Source organism: Pezoporus wallicus, unplaced genomic scaffold (genome assembly GCF_028554395.1).
Source record: "Pezoporus wallicus isolate ANWC-B61680 ecotype Strahan unplaced genomic scaffold, APGP_CSIRO_Pwel_v1 contig_5767, whole genome shotgun sequence".
In the NCBI taxonomy this organism is placed as follows: Eukaryota; Metazoa; Chordata; class Aves; order Psittaciformes; family Psittacidae; genus Pezoporus; species Pezoporus wallicus.
The window spans coordinates 5,876,379-5,897,569 of record NW_026640599.1 but is presented as its reverse complement, the minus strand read 5'-3'; the positions used below and the strand labels follow the sequence as shown (position 1 = coordinate 5,897,569).

Below are 21,191 nucleotides of genomic sequence, written 5' to 3'. Positions count from 1 at the left end.
TTCGTCTTTGTAGGTGGAAAACACTCAGATAAGTTAATTTTTTTCAGAGAGAATCCTGACAAAAATGGAGGTGCATACAATCCTCTTGTAGAGGAATATACATGAATAAAGATGCTTCTGGATGAGCAAGAGCAAATCTTGTCCTACAACGGCGAAGTCCTTCTGTTTCAGCTGTCAAACACAAAACATGTGGAGGGCACTGCTGATAAAACAACAAACTTGTGTGTCAGAAGAATGGCATTCAACAGAGACACTAAGCTGTTTGTTCAGAAGTCTTCTGGAGCATTCAGCATGCGTGCCAGTCACTTAAAAATTGAAATAATTTGTTGTAGCTGCACAACAGATTCCAGAACAGGGATTATTCTTCCCTGCATTTTGATAAAAAAGAGAAAACGAAACAATGTTATCAAATACCTTTTGTTGTTGCTTCACAGCTCAAATCAATTTGAGCAGTCCTTTTATTTTAAATTGGATTATGAGCTGAAAGAAGACATCAGGTTGTTTCCTGGCCCTTCAGTGTTGTGGAGGCATGCCAACAGGCTGTTCTACATCTCTTCTGACACCTGCACAGTTCTAAGTGCTCCTGTTCAGCTTTCTTCTGTTGTGTGGACAGGTGAAATGGAGGATAAAGGCACAGTTGTCTTAGGGATAAGAACTACTTGCCTGCCAGATGATGAAGATGAGGATGAGTTTTCCACTTCAGACAGAGCCATCTGGGGTAGTGAATTCTTTGGCTATGCAATAAAAACACAAAAAATGCTAACTGGCACATGCTTTATGCCTCATGCATACAGCAGAGTGGTATCTTCTGTCTATGTCTGCAAGAATGAGATGCTGAAAAAACAGCTCCGAATATCGCTTGTTGCAATAACCCACAGGAATCAGCTTATTTGGTTCCAGGATGGTCTCCCTAAAGGTGTTTGTGAGCTTCCTTATGAGAAACCATGTTCAGTAAAAACAGCTGTAACCAGTAGCAATGATGTGCTATTTATTGTGTCGTTTGCTTCTGGAAATGTCTGCGTCGTACAGAGGAGAGACAGCTTACAGGTATTTGTGGCTTTAAGCAGCTCCCTTTTACTACTATGTCTTTATTTGTATATATTCTGTTATTAGAAGTTTCTGCAACCAAAAAGCTGCATGTTTTAAGTTTTGAACTTTTTTTTTTTGTTATTGTTGTTTCTGTTAAAATAACCTACCTAAAGTATGAGATTGTTTTGCTTTCACTGCTTGCTTATGTATCTGACAGCAAACCCTGGATTCTGTTATTTAATAATACATTTCATGAATCTGAGCCAAAGCTTCTGTTTCTAATTGAAAAATTCCATAGTATTGGAACCTGAAATTGTAAGATACTTGTGAGTGTGATTGCATAATTTGTGTTAAAGCGAAAGTAAGCTAGCACCATTGCAGAGCATAAACTTCTTGCTGAAATTTAAAAGCGTTTTGAATCTCACTTCCTAGTAACAAGAAGTATTGTTTCACGAAAATGACAAGAGGCCTCTCTTATGTTTTCTAAACTCAGGACAGACAACGTTAACTGTTAGGCTTTTGTGACACTCTTATCAAGACAATTTACATAACTGAAGAAATGTCTTTAGTCTTATTTAGTCCTCAGCATTATTATATATATTTGTCTTTACCTTTCAAACATATTTGAGTGCTTAATGCAACAAAGGTACTTTTGAATATCAAAGGTTATCATGTCTTTAACAGATCTGCAAACATTATTGGTTCTAAATAATGTTACAGCACTCAGCTATTCAGCTGTTTGAGTACACTGAAAAGTTATCATCTTCTCTGTGTTCTGGAAAGTAGCTATTTTTTCCCAGAGTTACATAGACTCTAATGATAGAGTGAGAGCTTGAAGCTTCTTAACATAACTATATTCCACACACTTGAACAGGCTGCCTCTTTATGAAAAGCACGCTTCACCAAAATTAAATTTCAAATTGAAGATTTATTAAAAACTATGTATTTTAAAACCTCTTCTACTGTAGGTGGCTTCCAAATGGCAAAGAGTGAAGTCTGTTCTGGTGGATGATTTTATTGGGTCTGGAAGTGAGCAACTGTTACTGTTTTTTAAGGATGACTCCAATACAGATGTGTTAAGTACATTCAAAATAACAGATCTTGGAGAGGTCGACTATGCAGTAAGTTCAGCTTGCTGTTTCTCAGCTGCTCAGTCTGTGCTTACTAAATTAACAAAACAGCATAAAATCGCTGAAGGATTGGTGCAAAGTGAAATTTGATGTGTGTTGTGAAATGCTCTGAAGTTTGAATCTAACCTTCCTTGCTGTAAACATAAAATAATTTATCTGAAGAGATTATTCTATTTCTTTGATAACATCAGCCTAATTTGGGGAAATTAAATTAATGCAGCTGCAAATGCTTGACATATGTATGCTACAATGCTTACTTTTTGTCGAAGAACTCTTAATTAAGGCCATAGTGCTTGTTAATTATCTTCTTATAATTGGTTCGTTCCGTTATGTGCTATCACACTCTAATTGAATTAAGAAGATTTTTCTTGTAAAATGCACACTGTGATTTTGCTGTTTTTTTCTATTTTCCCTAGATTTTTATAATGCTTTGTAATAGCCTATGCCTTACCTTCAGCTTTTTAATTAATTCAGGGGGTTGTTTCTTTTTTTTTTTTTTTTTTTTAGAGTGGAATTAATTATAAACATGATGCTCCTGCTGCAGAAGGATTGCAAGAGAATGGTTTGCTTACTGTCCAAGCCCTTGAAACACGATTACAGGTTTGTACTTGATAGTTCTGCCTCTGTTATTTTCTCCAAATTACTTTTCTGTACCATTACATTAGCTGAAGGGAGAGGTTAATGATACTGGTTTTATTGGAGAAGTGTTTCAGGGAGAAGACAACATTGTTAGGTATCCGTTCTTGAATCAATGATAGTTTGTGTTTCAGTTCTCTCAGTTGTTACAAATGCATTTGGGTAATTGGAAGTGCCTAACTGAATTTTAATGAAAATTTTGTAACTATGCTGAAGCTATCCTGTCAAAGCTTCATAACACTCATATTACAGATATTTAACTATCAATTTAGCAAAACCAGAACATTTACTACTTTTGCTCCGCATTACATACTTTGAGATAGTGTAGAGCCAGATCCCCAGTGAGTGCCAATGAGAGTGCCAGTCAATCCGGAAAATAATGAGTGTTATGGTCTGTTTCTTTGTCCACAGACTTCAATCAAATTGATTTTCACTTTTGCCTCAATTAGTGACCATGGTTATTTCACCACCTACTGATGTTTTTCCTCCTGTTACTAGCAATTTTATAAGCATAATTTTGCAGGGATAATTTTGTTAAGTACAGTAGGTAAAGCTAAAATGTATCCTTCTTTTAATTAGCATCATTTATAAAACAAGCTGGGGGGGACGACTTGCCATAGTCCAAGTGATCAATGGGACTATGGCATTGCCTGCCTTTCTACCTAGGGTAGTAAGCACCCAGCATACTCTCAGAGATGTTCTTCTGCAGTGCTGTGTGATGGCCTATACCAAGTAAGTAATAATTGACAAAATTGGAAGATTGATTAAAACAAAAAGTTTTAGGAGGTTAGCGTAAATCTCAAATTGAGCCAATGATGTGAGGCTATTGTTAAGTTTGCTAACAGTGCTTATATCTGAGATAGGACGTAATTGTTCCTGTCATTTGAGAATTAGTGAAACCTTAAGTAGGATATTGTGACAGTTTTATCTACAGTCTTTAAAAATTAATCAAATTAATTGGCGGAAGTTTATTACTGGAAGAAAAGGAGGACTATGGCATATTATGAAAAGTCTAAAAAAGAAAAGATTTTTCTAGGTTTAATTACAAACAAGATGTCTAGTTATTATACAACTTCTAAGAGATAAAAGCCGTTGTTTGGAGAACACTGGATAGTAGTTTATGGTTTTGTTTTTTCTTAATTTTCCTTCAGTTTTTTTCAGAAACTGGAAGGTGTAAGAAAGGAGAAGTTGGTTGAATTTTGGGGACCTCTTGAGGTCCCTTCCAACCCTGCATTTTTACAGTTGGTCAGTTTGCATGTTGTTTTAGTTGTTTCTGGATTCTTTTAGGTAATTATCTATTTTAAAACAGCTGCGTTCTTTCCCTACTGATTACATTATTTTCCTCTCTACAACACAGAAGTTAGTTTGTTGCTCATTTGTTGTTGGTTCCACTGTTGAAAGGAAGATTTTCCATTGCAATTGACAGCTGTATATTTTGTGTAACTATGTTCTGTGACTGTTCTTTTAGTACACCAACTGGCTTTCAGCGGTACAGCTCTGTGAGTGTGTTAAGATCAAATGAATAGTCTGTTTTGTGCATTCTACTGGTTCTGCCAGAAACAAGCACTGGCTGGAAATTTCATGTAGCGTCTGCTGATAAAGTTCTTAGACACAGACTCCTCCATAAGACTTTCATTTGTTTGTTTAGAGATCTTTTTGATCTCTAGTTTTCAATGCACAAGCATTGTAAGCAAGTCGGAAATCTTCCTGTGTTTTAATGCTGTAAATCTTTGCTATTGTTATGCTGATGAATTTCAAAGTATATGCAGATATCTCTTTTTTGACCTTACTCTTGCTTCCTTGTTGAGATCTCCGTTGTTCTGTATGTTTCCCTGAATGATGAAATACTCTTGCTGTTTTTTTTGTCATCTGATATATAATTGAATTTCAATGATGATTGTTTTGATACCATAGTGCATGGATCCTGCTTAGCTTCCAAAGTTTTTTTTAGCCTTTATCATCAAAATTTAGGTCTTCCAGAAATCTGCAATCAAAACACGTTTTGACAGTCTCTATGGAATCTTTTAGGGCAAAAAGAAATAGGAGATGCAGTCCTTTTTCATATTTTGTTGCTTAACCCTTATTTCACATTTGCATAGCTGTTTTCTAGCCGTGTGAGAACTTCAACAGGGCTGAATTATGGTCCACTGCATTATAAGGAGGTTGCATTTAAGTTGTATGCAGTAATACATGTAAGTTGCATTTTGCAGTAGGGAAATTTAAAAATGTATCAGCCTGTGCATTTTTTAATTGTCCTTTGCCTGCATCCAGCCTTTTCTCCTCTGAAGACTTTTTTTCTTTAACACTCGTTTTAGTACCCTCTGAAGAAGACTTCCCTTTGATAGAGTACTGCAATTATGTTACAAGAGCTGAGGTTACAGGGTTTCTCATGGGTTTGGTTGTTCTGGGACTTATACCAGATATAAAAAGAAGTGTCTTTTTACGTCCACTGGCCTGTTCCCCCCACAAGTACTTAACAGTTGTGTATGGATTGTAAGGCCAGATTCTTTTTCCTGTGATTAACTTGTTTCCTTTGACTTGGTTTGCCTGGTTTTGGGCAGGTATTTTTTCAATCCTTATTGGTGCTAACGTTGAATTGCTGCATTGTCAGGTTGTTCTGTTCTCATTCTAATAATGCTGATTTAGTGGTGGGTAGAAATTTAAGAAATGTTCTATGGTTTAATTTTTATTACTATTTTTAGTGTCAGTTTTAAGTAATTTTTCATCTGTTCTGGATTGGCCTGTTTTTTTGGTGTTTTTACATAAGGGATTTTAGTCACTTGAAAAACACAGACCCAGTTATTTAGTGCATGAGCTGCTTCAGCCTGTAGATTTCTGAATTGCTTCTCTCTGGCTTTTATTTTTTTTTTTCCATTTTACCTTTTTTTTTTCCCTGTATTTTTTAGTCTTAACCATCATGAATGTTCCTTTCCGTTTTCTTTGCTTTCTAGAAGTGCCACAGTTCTTGGCTCAGTGGTTTTAGCTTTGTATGTATGGGTATTAATTTATTTGTTTATGAATGCTGCAACTTTAAATGGAATGTGTCAAAGCACTTGGCTGTTCTGCTTACTACTAAGCCTCTGCCTTAATTTGCTTCACTTTTGGCAGTGATTCATCTCTTCTGCTGTTCATGCTGTTTTACAGCTATATTGTGTTTGGGTCTAGACTGCTTTATTTTTATGCTGATGTTTATTTTATATTTTAAGGTGATCTAGTTTTATTTTCTTAGTTTCCCTGTGCAGAGATTGTGACTTCTACTGGTGCTTTGTTGCATAATATATCTTGGCATATGGCAGAAAGGATGTGCCAGAGGGAGCTGATGGAGGCACTACCCAGTCTTGGTTTGCCATGTGGTAGATTTTGGGTCTTTTTTCTTGTTTGCTTTGTGAGGAAAAAGGGCTAGCAAATGTCAGATTGATAAGCAGGCATACCTCAGTGAATCTTTGGCCATTTTGACAGTCTGTGATTCGCCATTTGCTTTTTGTTTCTCAGTTATTTATTCAGGAGTTGCTCATCAATGGCAGTAAGAAAATAGTTCAATATTCTGATGACCTTGATTAGGAAGGTGTTATAAAAGCATCCTTGTTCTTAAATCTTCCTTTTCTTCTCCTCTCTCAAGTCTGGCATTGTATTATTGCTTGGAATCTCGTACTTGCAATGCATGATTAGATAGATAGCAAATTAATTTTTTTACAGAACTTATAATGATGAGTGCTGCTTTCTGTAAATGGTCTTTACCATTGCACCTTGAGCAGAGGGCATCTCTTTGCTTACATGAAGTGGTCTTTATTCAGGCTTGTCAGTTGCTTATGATTGATCCTGATTATTTGTTCAGGTTTTTTTTTTTGGGGGGGGGGGGGGGTGGTGAGAATTTTGGGTTTGCATTCCAGTGGTGAGCTTTGTTCTCTCCACTCCTTGGCAGCATAGGACTTCTCAGGATCTTGCTTTCCTGATAATAGCTTTTGAGAGCTTTCTTAAAATCTAAGCAGCTGGTGCTGGCATGCTGCTTTCTTGCTATCTTTTTGAGGTTTTTTTTTTTTTTTTCTCAGTTTGTAAAACTGCCAACTGTTCAATATATTTAGTTGACCAGTAATCAGTATGAATCTTGAGAAGAAATTGAAACTCATATCAATGGAAAAGGGAAGTAGGAATAATAATGAAAGGGCTGAATATCTACATAATTAAATAAAATTGACCTTAAAAGTTCATATTAAACTTGAGGTTTCATATCAAGAGGCCAAGATACTCGGATTAATATTCTGGATCTTGATTGCATAAAAATAGAAAGCTGAAGAAATATATTGGTACCTTCAATATTGGTTCTTATTTGCAGTAGACCTAAGCGTAAGTGTAATGATAATTTTTATCTTTTGCAGGCTGGTTACGCTTCTGTCCGAGAGCTACAGCAGCATTTAAGACTCAAAAAGAAGGTTATTCTTGAATCTTGCAGAGCATTAATAGATCTCGTTGAAGAAAGAACTCATATCCTACCAACTGCAAAAGAGGTAAATTGCAGAAGAGATCAATTCTGAATTCTGCCCAGCCATTTGTAGAGGGTGCTTCTCTCAGCCACTTGTTACTTTCATCAGTAGTATTGTCACTATCAAAACTCATTAATCTGCTTTTTAAGTCTGGTTTATTACCTTAACCTGCCAGTGTATGTGCATAAGTTTGGGTTTCTTGAAATTGATTTGCACAATACCAGCTGACAACTGAGTTGCATGGATGAGTAACATCTAACACAGAAGTGGATTGTGCAATCTTAACTGGCACAGTTGCCTAGATATTGAATACCTATCTACGGCTGAACATGTTAGGAAAATTGAGCTGTCATAGATATGTATAAGCAAAGTTCATTTTATAATGGGAACAGAGTGAACTGTGCGCTGAGAAGGCGGTTGAGCTTGGGAAAATGTTATCTTAATGTGTTGCTCAAAAGAAGCATCCTAATTTACTTGAAATGGAGTTGATCTTGTTTACAAGGAGAGAATGAGTTGTACTTTTCGTGGTATAGTGTTTTAAGAAAATGCAATTTTATCTTTTGAATCTATTGTAGAGAATAAAGTAGTGTATATAGACTTCAATTAGGTATTTTAGAAGCACTTCCAGCAATCATTTGTGGTAAAACGAGAAGTAATGCAGTTTAAAAAGAAATAATGTCTCCACTTTATCTAAAAGACCCAACGTTTTTCTGTAAGGAAGGTCTTGTCTCTCTCTGGGATGATGTAGAAAATCCTCCTCATTCTCTTAGTAAAGAGACCTCATTGGCATCCAAAGTCCCAGAGCACTTCACAGAGAAATTGTGGCAGCGTGTTGTTGGTGACAGCTTGATAGTTGGAGTAAAACTAACCGAATCATTTTACTTGTAAGTATATAAATTTATATCATATTTTTGAGTAGTTTTATAGAAACTGAATTTGCAGGTTAAGCTGTGCAGTAGCAAGAGTGCACTTTTGAGCTTTGAACTTTCTCATTTTGAACATCTGTATATAAAATTTTTCAAGTGTGTCTTTGTCAGTGTTGTGGCTGCTGCTTATATCTCTCCAGCTCTGCGCAAAAAAAAACAAACCAAACATTGTATAGGAAAAAATCAGTTGTGTCAGTATAAACACATCATTACTGGAGGCTTTTACGGAAGAGTTTTCTTCATAGTCCATGTTGACTGACATAGCTATGCTGATACTAGTATGGGGTGTAGATAAAGCTTTGTCTTAGCTATATAGTTCTTGATGCCTTACTGTTAATATCTTGCCATTCCTGAAGAGTGATTTGCTTTAAAGAATCACAAAATAAAGCATTTTAAATTCACTGATCAACTTAATAAATACTCGGCTTTTGAACTGAAGTGTGCTCCAGCCAAGTGTCCATTCAAATAAATATTTGCTAGGCTTATGTATTGTGTAACATGTGGAACAATCAGACATACAATACTTAAACCTTCAAAGTTATTTGTTTATTCTTATTATTGTCTTCAAATGTATTCATTTATTCTCTTCATTTTAATTGCTCAGATGTAAATACTGCATGTGTCATTTCCTCCTTGCAGGGAGCAAATTAATTTGGAACACATTTCAGCAAACCAGGATTACATTACACAACGCACACTGTAAATTTCTGTTTTAATGTAAACTGTGGTGGAGTCAGAACTTTCCTTTTGAGCTGTATCTCCACAAGTAGTGTAGCTGATACTGTGTTAGGGTAAGCTTAAAGACTACTGATGCCACTGAAAATCATTCAGGTGGTGGTGAGAGAGCTGACCTGTTATGCCCTTTGGCCATTCTGCTGGAGCTGTGGGTATATTATTTCTCAACCTCCAGACTGCTGTAACTTTACAAGAAAGTTGACTTCATCTTGGTGACAGATTCTGTTAAGAGCCACTGAGGCAAGAGATTGTTTTTGCCTTTCCAGTATTCATTCTTCTAGCTTTGATGATGATGACTTTATTTTTGAAAATGAAATACTTCATTCCTGTATAGCTTCAGAAATTCTCAGAAGATTTGGAACCACCCCTTATAAACTAGCAGCAATATTGCTCTCTCCCCCATTTTTACGGTTGAGAAAAGATTTGTGAAGATGAAGTCATTTGTCAAAGGTTTCCTGGTAGGCTAGTAGCAGAACCTAGGTCTGCTGGGCTCCAGTTCAGTACTGTTCACAAAGACCTGTGTTTACGGGGAAAAAGGGCTTGCTTTCTCTCCATCCCAACACTGTAAGTCTTTATTGATTACTTTTGTGCTTACTAATAAGGCAGGATTGCAGTGAAGCTTTAGATTGCATTACGAGGTGGTGATATTTCTCCCTAAAGAAAAAGATAGTCATAAGACTTTCAGATGACATCTTGAGACTGAATTGATTGACAGAATAAAATATTCATTAAGAGAGTATCTGAAATAGTAATATTTGCATTTCATTGAAAGAACCCTGTGTTAAATAAATCAAGTACTTTGCGTATTTCAGGAAATTACTGCATTTTAAAGGTATTTAAAACCTTTTATTTTACTTCCTACCTTCAATTTTGTTTGGGTATCTATAAAATAGAATATCAGAAAAGCTTTTAGTCCCCAAAAAGGGCAGAAGATACTTTCTGTAATTTTTTTTATTAAAAGAAAAGTCTTTAAAAATAAATTATAAATGTCATAGAGTATCTGCATGGCTATGTGGAATTTTCAACATTTTCTGGGTGAATTAGAAATCCAAATTTTTTCAGTTGAAATGAGGCATCTAACTCCTAGAAATTCAGTCTACGTTTTGAAAATCTTTATACTAAGCTTAGATGAAATAGTCATTTGAAGGACTTACACTCTTTGCACAGTCTATGAATTAACCTGGAATGATACTGAGTTTGTGGTAGTCTTAAATGTTTGTGCGTGTGTGTATAGATAGATAGATGCACACACATATATATTTCTGCAAAGTTCTGGTTATTTGTCAGAAAACAAAATACAAACTGGGGGTGCAGTCATCTTATATGGATTTTCACAGGTCACTGAGTGATGTCAGTTTATCTTTAGTGGTGGATCAAAAGTTCTCTTCGATTTCTCCAATTATTGAGTGTCGAAATAAGATCATTAAGCTGAACAAAACCTTCTCAGCATTGACTGTCTCCTCCTGTCAAATTGAGCCTCCTCCAAAAAAGATGAAACTGGACTTGCATGGCAAGTATGATATGAAAAAAGAGTTTCCTCAGCTGAGTGAAGCAAAGTCAGTCATTGCTGTTACCAGCCTTTCACCATTACTGGCGTTTCACCGTGTATGTTGCATAGTTCTTCTACATGCGAAGAAACAAAAACATCAGACTGATAGTTTAGAGGAGAGCAAAAAGATTACTGTACTCTGTGGGAAAATTTCGTTAAGTCTGGAAGATGTTTCAAACGGAAAATATTCAGTAAAGATGCTAAAGGATAATAATTACTGTACAGGTAAATGGATTGATACATTTTGGATTCATAAATACATGGTTGATTCTTCTGTTCACTGTAAGTGATGCCAAGCTGTTTTGAAGATGTAATCACATCTGTCTTTGAACATGAACTGCATAGACCTGTTGGGAATTAAAAGCTGAGTGGAATACAAGACGGAACATTTTTCAAAATGGAAAAAATGTTCAGTGATTTCCTGTAGGGGTTTTGTGCTTTCATTGGTGCTGAAATGTCTCTGAATAGGTTAATTCCGAAGATGAGTACAGGTTGCTGAAGGCTGTTTTTTTTTTTCTCCTACAAGAAAGATACTTAACTATTTATTAGATACAAGAATATTTTCTTTTCTGCTATAGTATTACCTCTTAGATAATACCAAAGTAATTGAAGCTTTTCCTCATCTACATGTCTATTAAGGTCATTTATTTTTGTTTCTTTTAGTTTTCCTGATTTAATTGATTTTGAATTGTGCTTCTGCTCATGTACTGAAATACCCTTTGGATAATTTGTAATGAATTTTAATTTCTTTATTCCTTTAATGCTGTATCATGGGCTAAAGCCAGCATGTCATCTTACTGTCTGCAGAAGGCTGTTAATAGTCTTTGGCAAGGTGGCATTTATCTTTAGAGCTTTCATTAGATAGGTGGGGCTTTATTAATCAGCTAACTCATTTGCTTGATAGAAATAGGTATAAGAATTCAGGTGAAAACTCCCCAAAAATGCCTGTATGCAGGTGCAAACTACATAAAACTGGGGCTGTAAACCCAAGTTTTTGCATAAGCAAAGCTTAATGCATACTACATGATCAAAATGTTCAGGCCAAATATTTTGTTACTGTATTTTTTTGCAGGCTCCTTGGAAGATATACTTGCTGTCCTTGCAGTATCTGTCAGATTCTCCTTTCAAATTGTGTCTTCTGATTGCACATTGACTCCGGTAAATTCATGGTTACTGGGAGAAATGGAGTGCACACCATTTAAGGAATGCCATGACAACATATTCTGTCATAAAGCAGGAATTGTATACGGTACAGTTTTTAAATGGACCCTGAAAAATCCATTCGAAGGGCTTCTAATATTATTTTGCAGGTAAAATTGCTTAAAAAGAGTTGTATTTTCAGTTTGCATGCACACTTTTTTATCCTTACAGTATTTCTTACAGGTACCATGAACAACCGCCAAAACCATAATTAATAGGCTTCTAATACTAATGATATGACAATCACCAGCAATAACAGATTAATTTGAAATCAGAGCTATGACTGAACAGTTGTATTGTTTAATCTTGTCTAGGCTAGAACATTGAATTACAGATAAATCTAGTCTCCAGCTAATATCTGCTTGGTACTATTTCTTTTGCTCATTTTGCTGTGCTTGAATGTTATTTTTTTTTTTTACATTATTCTTAGTCTAACAATTTTTCTTCAATATGTGTTGATTTTAAAAAAATATCTTAAGGGAATATTAAAAACAAATAAAACCCCTAAACAAACAGCAACAAACCTTAAGTTATATTAAATTTTAATTTATTGCTGTGTCATTTTGTAGTTTGGTACTGCAACATAAATTTAGTCCAGTTTTGTATGTGTTTCTGAAGTATTTATTTCCTACCCACAATGTCTTTGAAAAGTAAATAATTTGAAGAGTCTCAGTGATTTGTTTTTCTTACGTAGATTCTTGGATGTATGTCTATAAAATTTCCTAAAGCAGGCTATACAAGTTAGTTATACTGCCATGATATATCATTTAGCTGGATATGGCTCACAACATAAAAATATGTTGTACTGACAAATGTTGCCTGTCCTGGAGACTTCTAGCTTAAAAATAAAAGAAAGAGAAGGTATATCTTTCAGCAGTTTCTAATTTATGAGTTTGAATCTTTTACTCAATGTAGGAGTTTTTTCCCCTCTTTTATCTGAGAGGAAAGGCTAAATTGTTTAAGAAGTCAATCAGTAAACTTTTAAGCCTAAAGGCTTTTGATTCCTTTTAAAATGTTAGTTGATACTATACACTTCTAATCCAATTAGTATTAATAGTGAACTGCATGTTTATGGTGTAACTATGATGGTATTTTCTATGTCTTTGTTTCCCATCTTTGGATTAATCTTTTATCCAGCTGGGATATTTCTGTGATTGGTGGGAACTACAGACTATTTTTTTTTCCACAGCCTCTCAGAACTAACATAAACTACTATAGCTGTTATAAGTAGTGGAAGGTTCAAGATAAGTAAATTGAAATAGGCATTTTTTCCTGAAATTACTCCTTTCTGAGAAAACTAGCTACCTAAGGATGCTTGTAGGGTTTTGGGGTTTGGTTTTTTTTTTGCTTGGTTTTATTATTGTGGATGGTTTGGGGTTTGGTGGTATTTTTTTTCTGGGATTTTTTTTTTTTTTTCCCCGTCAAAAGGTATCATGGCAAACACTGGAAAGAAGACTTTGGACAAACTCTACATTCCTCTTAGAATAAGGGCTATGTCATTGTGTCATATATGCTACACTGGTGTCCAGGAGAGTAGGTTCCTGCTGATTACAAGCACTATTTTATCTTGCTTTCTTAATAATTTTGAATGTCTGATTTTTAAGTGCAACTTTCCCTCTATAATGACCATTTAAATAGGAGCTGTGGGCCACCTGATAGCCATGCTGTGAGTTGATCATGACAATCTATGAATAAAAGTGACTTTTTACTCCCCCTAAGTGTAGACTAAACAATGCATTTCCTTTGTATTATTATATGTAGCCTTCATGTACAATGGCTTGCTGTTTAAAGAAACAACTAATGCTCATGAAACCTTAATTGTGCACATATATTTTAACATAGAATAGTAATGTTCCTGAGGTTTGCTTAGTGTCAAAGTGGTGGCTAGTGTACCATTAGAAAACCTTTGCTGACTCTTGTATGTACAGTATGCCTAATACTTAAAAGCATAATCAGCATATATGTTTCCCTGTTTCATATTAAGTAATTTTGTTTTATTTTCCGTGATAGAATTTTGAAGATACAAGGTAGTTCTAAGAATAATAATAATTGTCATCATCTTATTTTACAGAAATCTGACTGTTTTGTTCCAGTGCCTTTATAGCCTTATTAGAGTTCTCCCACCAAGCTGTGATGTAGAACTCCTGAAATGTGGAAGCAAAGGTATACTGACTGAACAGTTAGCACTGGCTTTGGAAAAAGAAATGCTCACCTCTAGGAATTCTTTCTTCTCAAAAGAAAGTAAAGCTGGAAACAGTTTGACATGGGGGAATGAGTCTGGCAAGACAATCACTGATGCTCCCGTGGCTTCTTTACTGGACAGTGAGGAAGAGGTTCAGCAATTCAGAAAAAAGCTTCGGAATGAAGGGGAAGAGAGTATGCTGAGTATGAATCAAACAATGAATGGTGCCCTTTACCAGGAAATTTCTTTGAAAATCGCAGCTGCTCAGCGCAGTTCAGATATGATTGCATGGAGACTGAGCAAATTCTAGAAACTATTTACTATACTTATCTTGAAGACTATTTTATAAAAATTATACTATTAAATATTTATATTTTCATGGGTACTTTTTATTGTATAGCTCAGTTATTTCTACAGATAAATACTGGTATTTTGGTTGATGACTTGTAGCTGGTGTGGCAAGAATTTAATATTAAAGGTAGCTGAGTTGTTACTTTGTTACATAATTTGAAAATACTATTTTTAAAGTATTTTCTAATAATTCCTCTTCCAAAATTATATTTCATGAATCACAAATGATCTGTATTGGAAAAAAGATAACAAGTATGTACAGTTTAAAATAGTCCTTTTAAACTTGAAAGATGACCATTTACACAGGTAAAACTTCAGTCTTAAGACAGCTATAGAAACGATCAAAGCTGAGTAACAAAAAGTAATTAACTATGGGGGGGGTTGACAAATTTAAAGAAGAGGGATCTTATGTTTGTGATATATCAAATAACTTGTAATGATACTACTTGAGGAAGAAAACTCTGGTTGTACCTTGCAGCCCTATCTTCTAGAGTCCACCCTCAGGTCTGAGTGATTTTGAAGTTTTGGAGCTGGAGAACCATATCAGGCCTTTTACAAAATTTCAAGAACTCATAAAGTTTCACTCTGTAATAAAACACCTTCAGGTTTGAGAGGTCCATTCCCACCTAGGATCTAGTGCTACGACTAATCTTGGAGGAAGCTGTCTTTCCTTGGACCTAGCTTCAATGACAGAAGATTTGTTTGCTCATTCCCTGAGTCATAAATGGTTATCTGCTGATACTAGCTGCTCACCGGTTTTGGCCTATCTCAAATATTTTAAATAATGGGCAACTCTTTGTCTGTTATTCCTCCCTTCTCTGGTTTAACCAAGATACTGCCTATGCATCCAAGAAGAGAACTGCATGTGATCTTGCAGGTACTACTTGCTTTTTAATCATTTTTTCCCCACCATTTTCCAGATTTGTGAGGGGCAGAAAGCTTAGAGAATCCCAAATCACAGTAATTTGCTTCCCTTTATCTCTGCTTTATGTAAGCAAAACATTCCTTGTGTTTGTTACCATTTTTCTAAAGTTGTCAATATTTTGCTTTTCAGTTTTCCTGTAAACACAGTTTTTAATAGTTAATGCCTACAGCGTGCACTCTGGCAATAAAAGATACTTAAAAGATATTTATTGACTCAAAGGAACACTGGCATTTCATCAGAAAGTTCAAGTTCTGTATATATGTCTTCTAGAAGCATTAGTGATGTTTTCCAGTCCAAGGTGTTCTCTCATATTGGCAACAGGAGTAAAACAGTGCGCAGCTAAATGCAAAACACTAGCTAGAACAACAGTAAATGAGAGAACACTGTGCTGTATAAGTTCAACCCAGTTTAGTGATGCAGTCTGGCTTTTGAGATACTCAAAGTATTAAATGTCTCCTTTTGGGCTACTTAGAAATGAAATTTTGCATTAATATGTCTAGAATGCTTTGAGAAATTGTCATGGGTATTTGAAACTTAGTATTTATTGAATGAGAAAGTGGGGTTTTTCAAACAATTCAACTTCCTTTGTTAAGCTACAGTTCTTTTCAACCCATACTCAAAGTTTAAGAGCTTGTTGCCAGGGCTTGGCAGTCAGTTGTCACTGGACTTTCCAGAAGAAAGTTCCTGGTTATAAACACTTAAGTGAAGTAAAAAATCTCCAAGTGCAGTTCTGTAGCTTGCAGCTAAGGGCAGGACCTTGGTGAACCAGTGGAGCAGAAACTTTCAGAGCAGCAAAGCTACTATTCAGCTCAGGGCACTTGAAGGAGTTTACACAAAGCAGTAAAGAGTGCAGCAGTTGACTTTTATTAGCACTACTGTAGCAGCCCGGTCTCATGTTGTAACTACCTATCATATGTACGTCTTTAAAGAGACAATTTGACCTGTGTTTCCATCCCGTTATTGAACTAGTAGAGTGGGACAAATGAAGAGAGGTTGTGAAAGAGAGAAGTTGCCAGTTTTTAATTTCTACTTAACAGAAGCAAATAGTGAAATCACAGAAGTGTCTAAGTGAAATTATTAGAATAGAATAAGATATACAACAACATATTCCTACTAAAGAGTCTTTCCAGAAGCATGAATTTTTAGTTTGCATATCACTAGATGAGATCACTGAAAGCTTTCCTAACAGCTCTGAGATTCGTGGGAGTAGTTATGTAGCTGACTGGTAATGCATAATGACATGGCAGAACTTTCAGTGGTAGTGATGCAATTGGTAGATTGGGAGATATTTTTATGTGCCAAAATATAAAAGGTCTGCTGGAAATACTTGGAAGCTTTATGCTGGTATGGGTGGGTTTTGGTCGGGATTAATGGAAAAATGGAGCAGGATTGAACAAAGGTTCAGGCTGTCTAGCATCTTCAAGTGGCAGCAGCAGTAACTTTGTTTAGAGATATTTGCTTTCCTAAACTTGCCTTTCAGAGGTAAAAGCAACTAAAGGTGTTAGCCTTCAGTTTATCTGGTCTGTCATGATGATTGATCTCAGCACATGCTGGTGTTCAAATGGAGAGTGAAAATTGCATGAGCTAGGCAAACAGGTTAGGTTGGCTCACTAGGTTTCTGTCATGAACAGTTGCAGTCACATTTTCTGGACTTCCAAGAAGGTCTTGGTAGTGAGTTCTTGCACAGAGTGAGTTCTGCAAGTAATTTATTTATTTTTTTCTTTTAGCAAGCAATTTGAGAAATTATATCAGTGGTAACAGCAGCAGTCCTGCTTACTGATTAGTATTGCCAAGAAATGACTGATAAAATACTTGGATGCTTGATTCTGTAAATTCCCTTTTCGATGATAGCAGATCAAGCTGGTAGAAATACAGATCACAAACCAACAGAAGGCTTTTTGTTACTAAAACTGTTACTGATAGCAGGTAACTATGCACACAATATATTCACTTACTTGCACACTTGTAATTACTCTGGAGCAACAACTGGGAGGCCAGTCCCAATCCCTGGGTTCTTCAGCTCCTAGGTAGGTAGTTTACGAAGTGTCTCAAAGAGCCGTTTGCTTTATCAGGTGTGAGTATGTAATCCTGTAGATTTTTTTTTTGTCTGTGTATATCAACTGCTATCTGCCTGTACATGATCTAAACTAATGCAACCCATGGTGATACTAATGTGGGTAGTGGCCTTGTACACAGCCAGCAGGCTCTTGTTCTGAATTTGTCAGTTCTGGTGGTTTTGAGCCAGTCTCCAGAGTTTACCTGAGAGACTTTGCCATGCTGCTGCTCATCATATAATCTGCTCAGCTGTAGAACCCCTTCACACAAACTCACACAGAAGGGACCTTTATCACATACAAACTTTTAACAACATGATAAAATTATGCCCAGAGCCAATTTGTCTTGACACCAAAGGGTCAAGTAATTGTACTTTTGAATTCTGAAAACTAGCAGATGTCAGTGGTTTCTGTCAGGTATCTAGAGGAATAGCTCCAGTCCTCTGGCCAGGGCAGTGATCAGCATGTAGATGTGTACTTTGTCATGGCCCTGTTAGCACCTGCTTTGAAAGACTGGAGTGCAGAAGGGAAGTCTGGCATAGGAAGCATGAGCTGTCATGGCTAAATGCACTCATGTCTATCTTGGCCCTTTTAAAGTCAACATGATTTAAGGACCTATGAAGTGGGATTTGGTGTCAAAGAACTCTGGGTTTTCAGCCAATTTGGTATAATAAATAAATTTACTTGTAGTTCTTTTTCTCTGTTGTTTTCAGGCAGGAGAAACCTGTCTGCTCCTGTCTGCTCCAGAGCATAGCAATAGACAGTTTTAAGTTTGTGTGGGTATTTGCATATTTCAGATCAACCAACAGGCTGCTAAGTTGCTTATGGTAATGAGAGTTAAGCCTTCTCCCTCAGCTGCTGACTTTTGTTTTCCCACAGCTTTTGGCAGTTTGGGAACTGTGACAGTCTTATGACTGCTCTCTTCTGAATCATGCTGACTTTGCTAAGACAATGATAACGCAAGCATGTTTATGAGGTATTCTTTAAATACTATGAACAAAGATGATAGGGTAAGCAAAAGGAGTATCCAAACAGTAATAGTTTTCTTCTCCCCCCTTCTCTGCTTCCCTTGGAGAGATGAAATTGTAAACAAGCGGAAGGTAAGTGTTGATGTAAAGATTTTAAATCTTGACTAGATGTAAAAGTTTAAGCATTACTTTGTTGTTGCGTTTAGTTTCTTTCAGGTTTTGTTTAGGGTGTTTTTTTCAGTACTCTTTTCTCTGCACTCTAGGCATGCCGCTGGGTAGGAACAAGGTGATCAACTTGCATAGCAAGTACATGGCAGGAGCTTCTAGCCAAGAGAAGAGCTGAATGAAACCCTCCCAGGGAAAATGCAAAAGAGTAGGAGGTTTAATGCTGCTGTTCAGTCATGCTAATTATTACTTTAAAGAGGTGATACTACTATGGCCTTTCCTGTGACCTCAGGTTTCTGGTATGTGACTTACCCCTTGACTGCATTGAGAAATTCATAATTTGTAGGCGCAAGATGACAGTGGCACATTCATAAATCATTTGGTTAGAACAAAAACTGCCAAAGTGTCAGGTTTGTAGCAATCCAGTTCATGCCCAAAGCCCTACATTCATAAAATTCTGTTGCTTAACTGGTATTTAGATCAGATGCACAGGTTGGTAAAGCAGTGTCAGGTTAACAAATTCCTCTTCTTATTGTCTAAGTGGAGAGGTGGTGAATCATTTGCCAGCTGCAATTCTTATCTGTGCAGAGAGGTATAAAGGTAAGTGCTTTGTAGTTAAGTCCTTCAAAACAGCATGTGCTGCCTTGGAACTTGCCCCTTTCCTCTCCTCAGAGCCCCAGTTATGGTTTTGAACTGAACATGTGATGTCTTCTTTTGTAATCCTGCCTTTGAAATGTTCTCAAGTATGAGGGGAAAAGTGGAAGCTGCCAAAATCTTCCAAAATTCATGGATAATGGGAATCTGCTGTTTCTGTACAGCCTGTGCTATTCCCTCCTCACAGGCACTAGGGATGGTGCACTCTGAGAGCCTTCACGTTTCCCTCCCCCTCTCATCCCAGTAATGAAATACTGAAGACCAAAAAGGCAGTCACTTCTAAATGAAAAAAAAATAACTTTGCCTTTCTTTACCACGTCAGAAAGAGGTATAGTTTCCTTTCCAAGGGATATAGCTCTGCTAAATTAGATAATCTACAGAGAAGTCCTGTCCCTGATGCAAAGCATACCTTAATGAAGCTTTCAAGTGCTCCAGGCACTCTAGCAAGTTAATTGTGCAATACAGGAGAAAAAAAAAAACAAACAACATTTCCTCCCCACACCCTTCATGAGTACTTCATCACTGAATATGTTGGCTTGTTTTTTTTTCCAAGATTTTTGCAATTAAGGCTCATTCTTAATTCACCTCTACTTATTGGCAGTGGATTTTAATGCTGCCTGCAACATTTTAAGCCTCTGTTCAAGCTTTGACTCTTCTCAACCTCGTTTAAGAAAATTCAGCACTCATTAGATGTGTTAGTATATTACTAGTTTTTAATCTAGAATTGAATGTGAATTTTTAGTACAGAAACTTTGTAAAAATAAAGATGGGGCAAATTTAGGGTGGGGTTGGCAAAATCTCTCTTTTTCCAAAGTAGAATGAAATTTCCTAATGATCAGGTCATACAGGTGTGTCCAAATGCAACTAATATGTGCTGGTTTCTTTAATCACCCCAAATCAGTTGTATAAGTTAAATTTACAACAGAGAAAATCATGTAACATTGTATGTATGTGCATTTTTCAACACAACTGTAAGATCATCTAGTTCCAACCCCCCTGCCATGGGCAGGGATGCATCACACTAAACGATGCCACCCAAGGCTTTGTCCAACCTGGCCTTGAACAATGCCAGGGATGGAGAATTCCCAGTCTCCTTGGGCAACCTATTCCAGGGCCTCACCACCCTTACAGTAAAGAACTTCTTCCTTATATAAAATCTAAACCTCCCCTGTTTAAGTTTTAAACCATTACCCCTTCTCCTGTCACAACAGTCCCTAATGAACAGTCCCTCCCCAGCACCCCGATAGAAACCTTCAGATACTAGTCGGCTGCAATGAGGTCTCCACACAGCCTTCCCCAGGTGGAACAGCCCCAAATTTTTCAGCCCATCTTCATACGAGAAGTGCTTGGAAATAGGAAATGGTGAGGAAAGGATGCATGCTGTCTCTTTGCTTTCTGCAAATTTCGTGCAGAGGCAACCCAAACCCCTTTCTTTCCCCTTTGGGATGGCCACAGTCAAATGACTGTATGCGGTATAAAAGCCTTTATGGATACGGTCTGAACATACAGGTTTATTTAGAGGGACACCACGCAGCGGTGCCCAGTGTGTGGCCATGGTGGGCAGGGACATTGCCTGGGCCTCCTGGGCACAGGCACTGCGTCAGGGCCAGCAGCCCAAAGGCCTTTCTCCAAGGGATGCTGGGAGAAGGGACGGCAGCAGCAGGGCTGCAGTGGGCAGGGCCGCGGGGGCCCTGTCACCGCCATGTCATAGTGCCAGCACCCACCAACGCAGCATCACAATGCTCTGAGGCAGTATAAGTGGAGCGCCCTCCCCTGTCCCAGTGCCAGAGTGCCGGCGCTGCCACTAGGACAGAGCTGGGGAGAGGAGGGGAGGAGGAGGAAGGTGGAGGGAGGGAGGGGAGGAGGAGGGAAGAGGAGGAGGAGGAGGGAGGAGGGAGGAGGGAGGAGGAGGAGGGGAGGGGAGGAAGGAGGAGGAGGAGGAGGGGAAGGAGGAGGAAGGAGGAGGAGGAGGAGGAGGAGGAGGAGGAGGGAGGAGGAGGGAGGAGGAGGAGGAGGAAGGAGGAGGGAGGAGGAGGAGGAGGAGGAGGAGGAGGAGGAAGGAGGAGGAGGAGGGGGAGGGGAGGAGGAGGAGGAGGAGGAGGAGAGGAAAGGAGGAGGAGGAGGAGGAGGAGAGAGGAGGAGGAGGAGGAGGAGGAGGAGGAGGAGGAGAGGAGGAGGAGGAGGGGAAGGAGGAGGAGGGAAGGAG

General features: G+C 37.5%; 1 protein-coding gene across 1 annotated transcript; it reads left to right on the top strand.

Annotated features, from left to right (window-relative positions):
- FANCB (FA complementation group B) lies at window positions 1-14,230 on the top strand. The gene is made up of 8 exons (XM_057419615.1): window positions 1-1,047; window positions 1,998-2,150; window positions 2,667-2,759; window positions 7,172-7,300; window positions 7,994-8,160; window positions 10,275-10,711; window positions 11,559-11,796; window positions 13,758-14,230. Exons 1-8 carry the CDS (start codon window positions 112-114, stop codon window positions 14,176-14,178), a joined length of 2,574 nt encoding a protein of 857 aa, XP_057275598.1. The 5' UTR covers window positions 1-111; the 3' UTR covers window positions 14,179-14,230.
- Window positions 14,231-21,191: the final 6,961 nt, after the last annotated feature.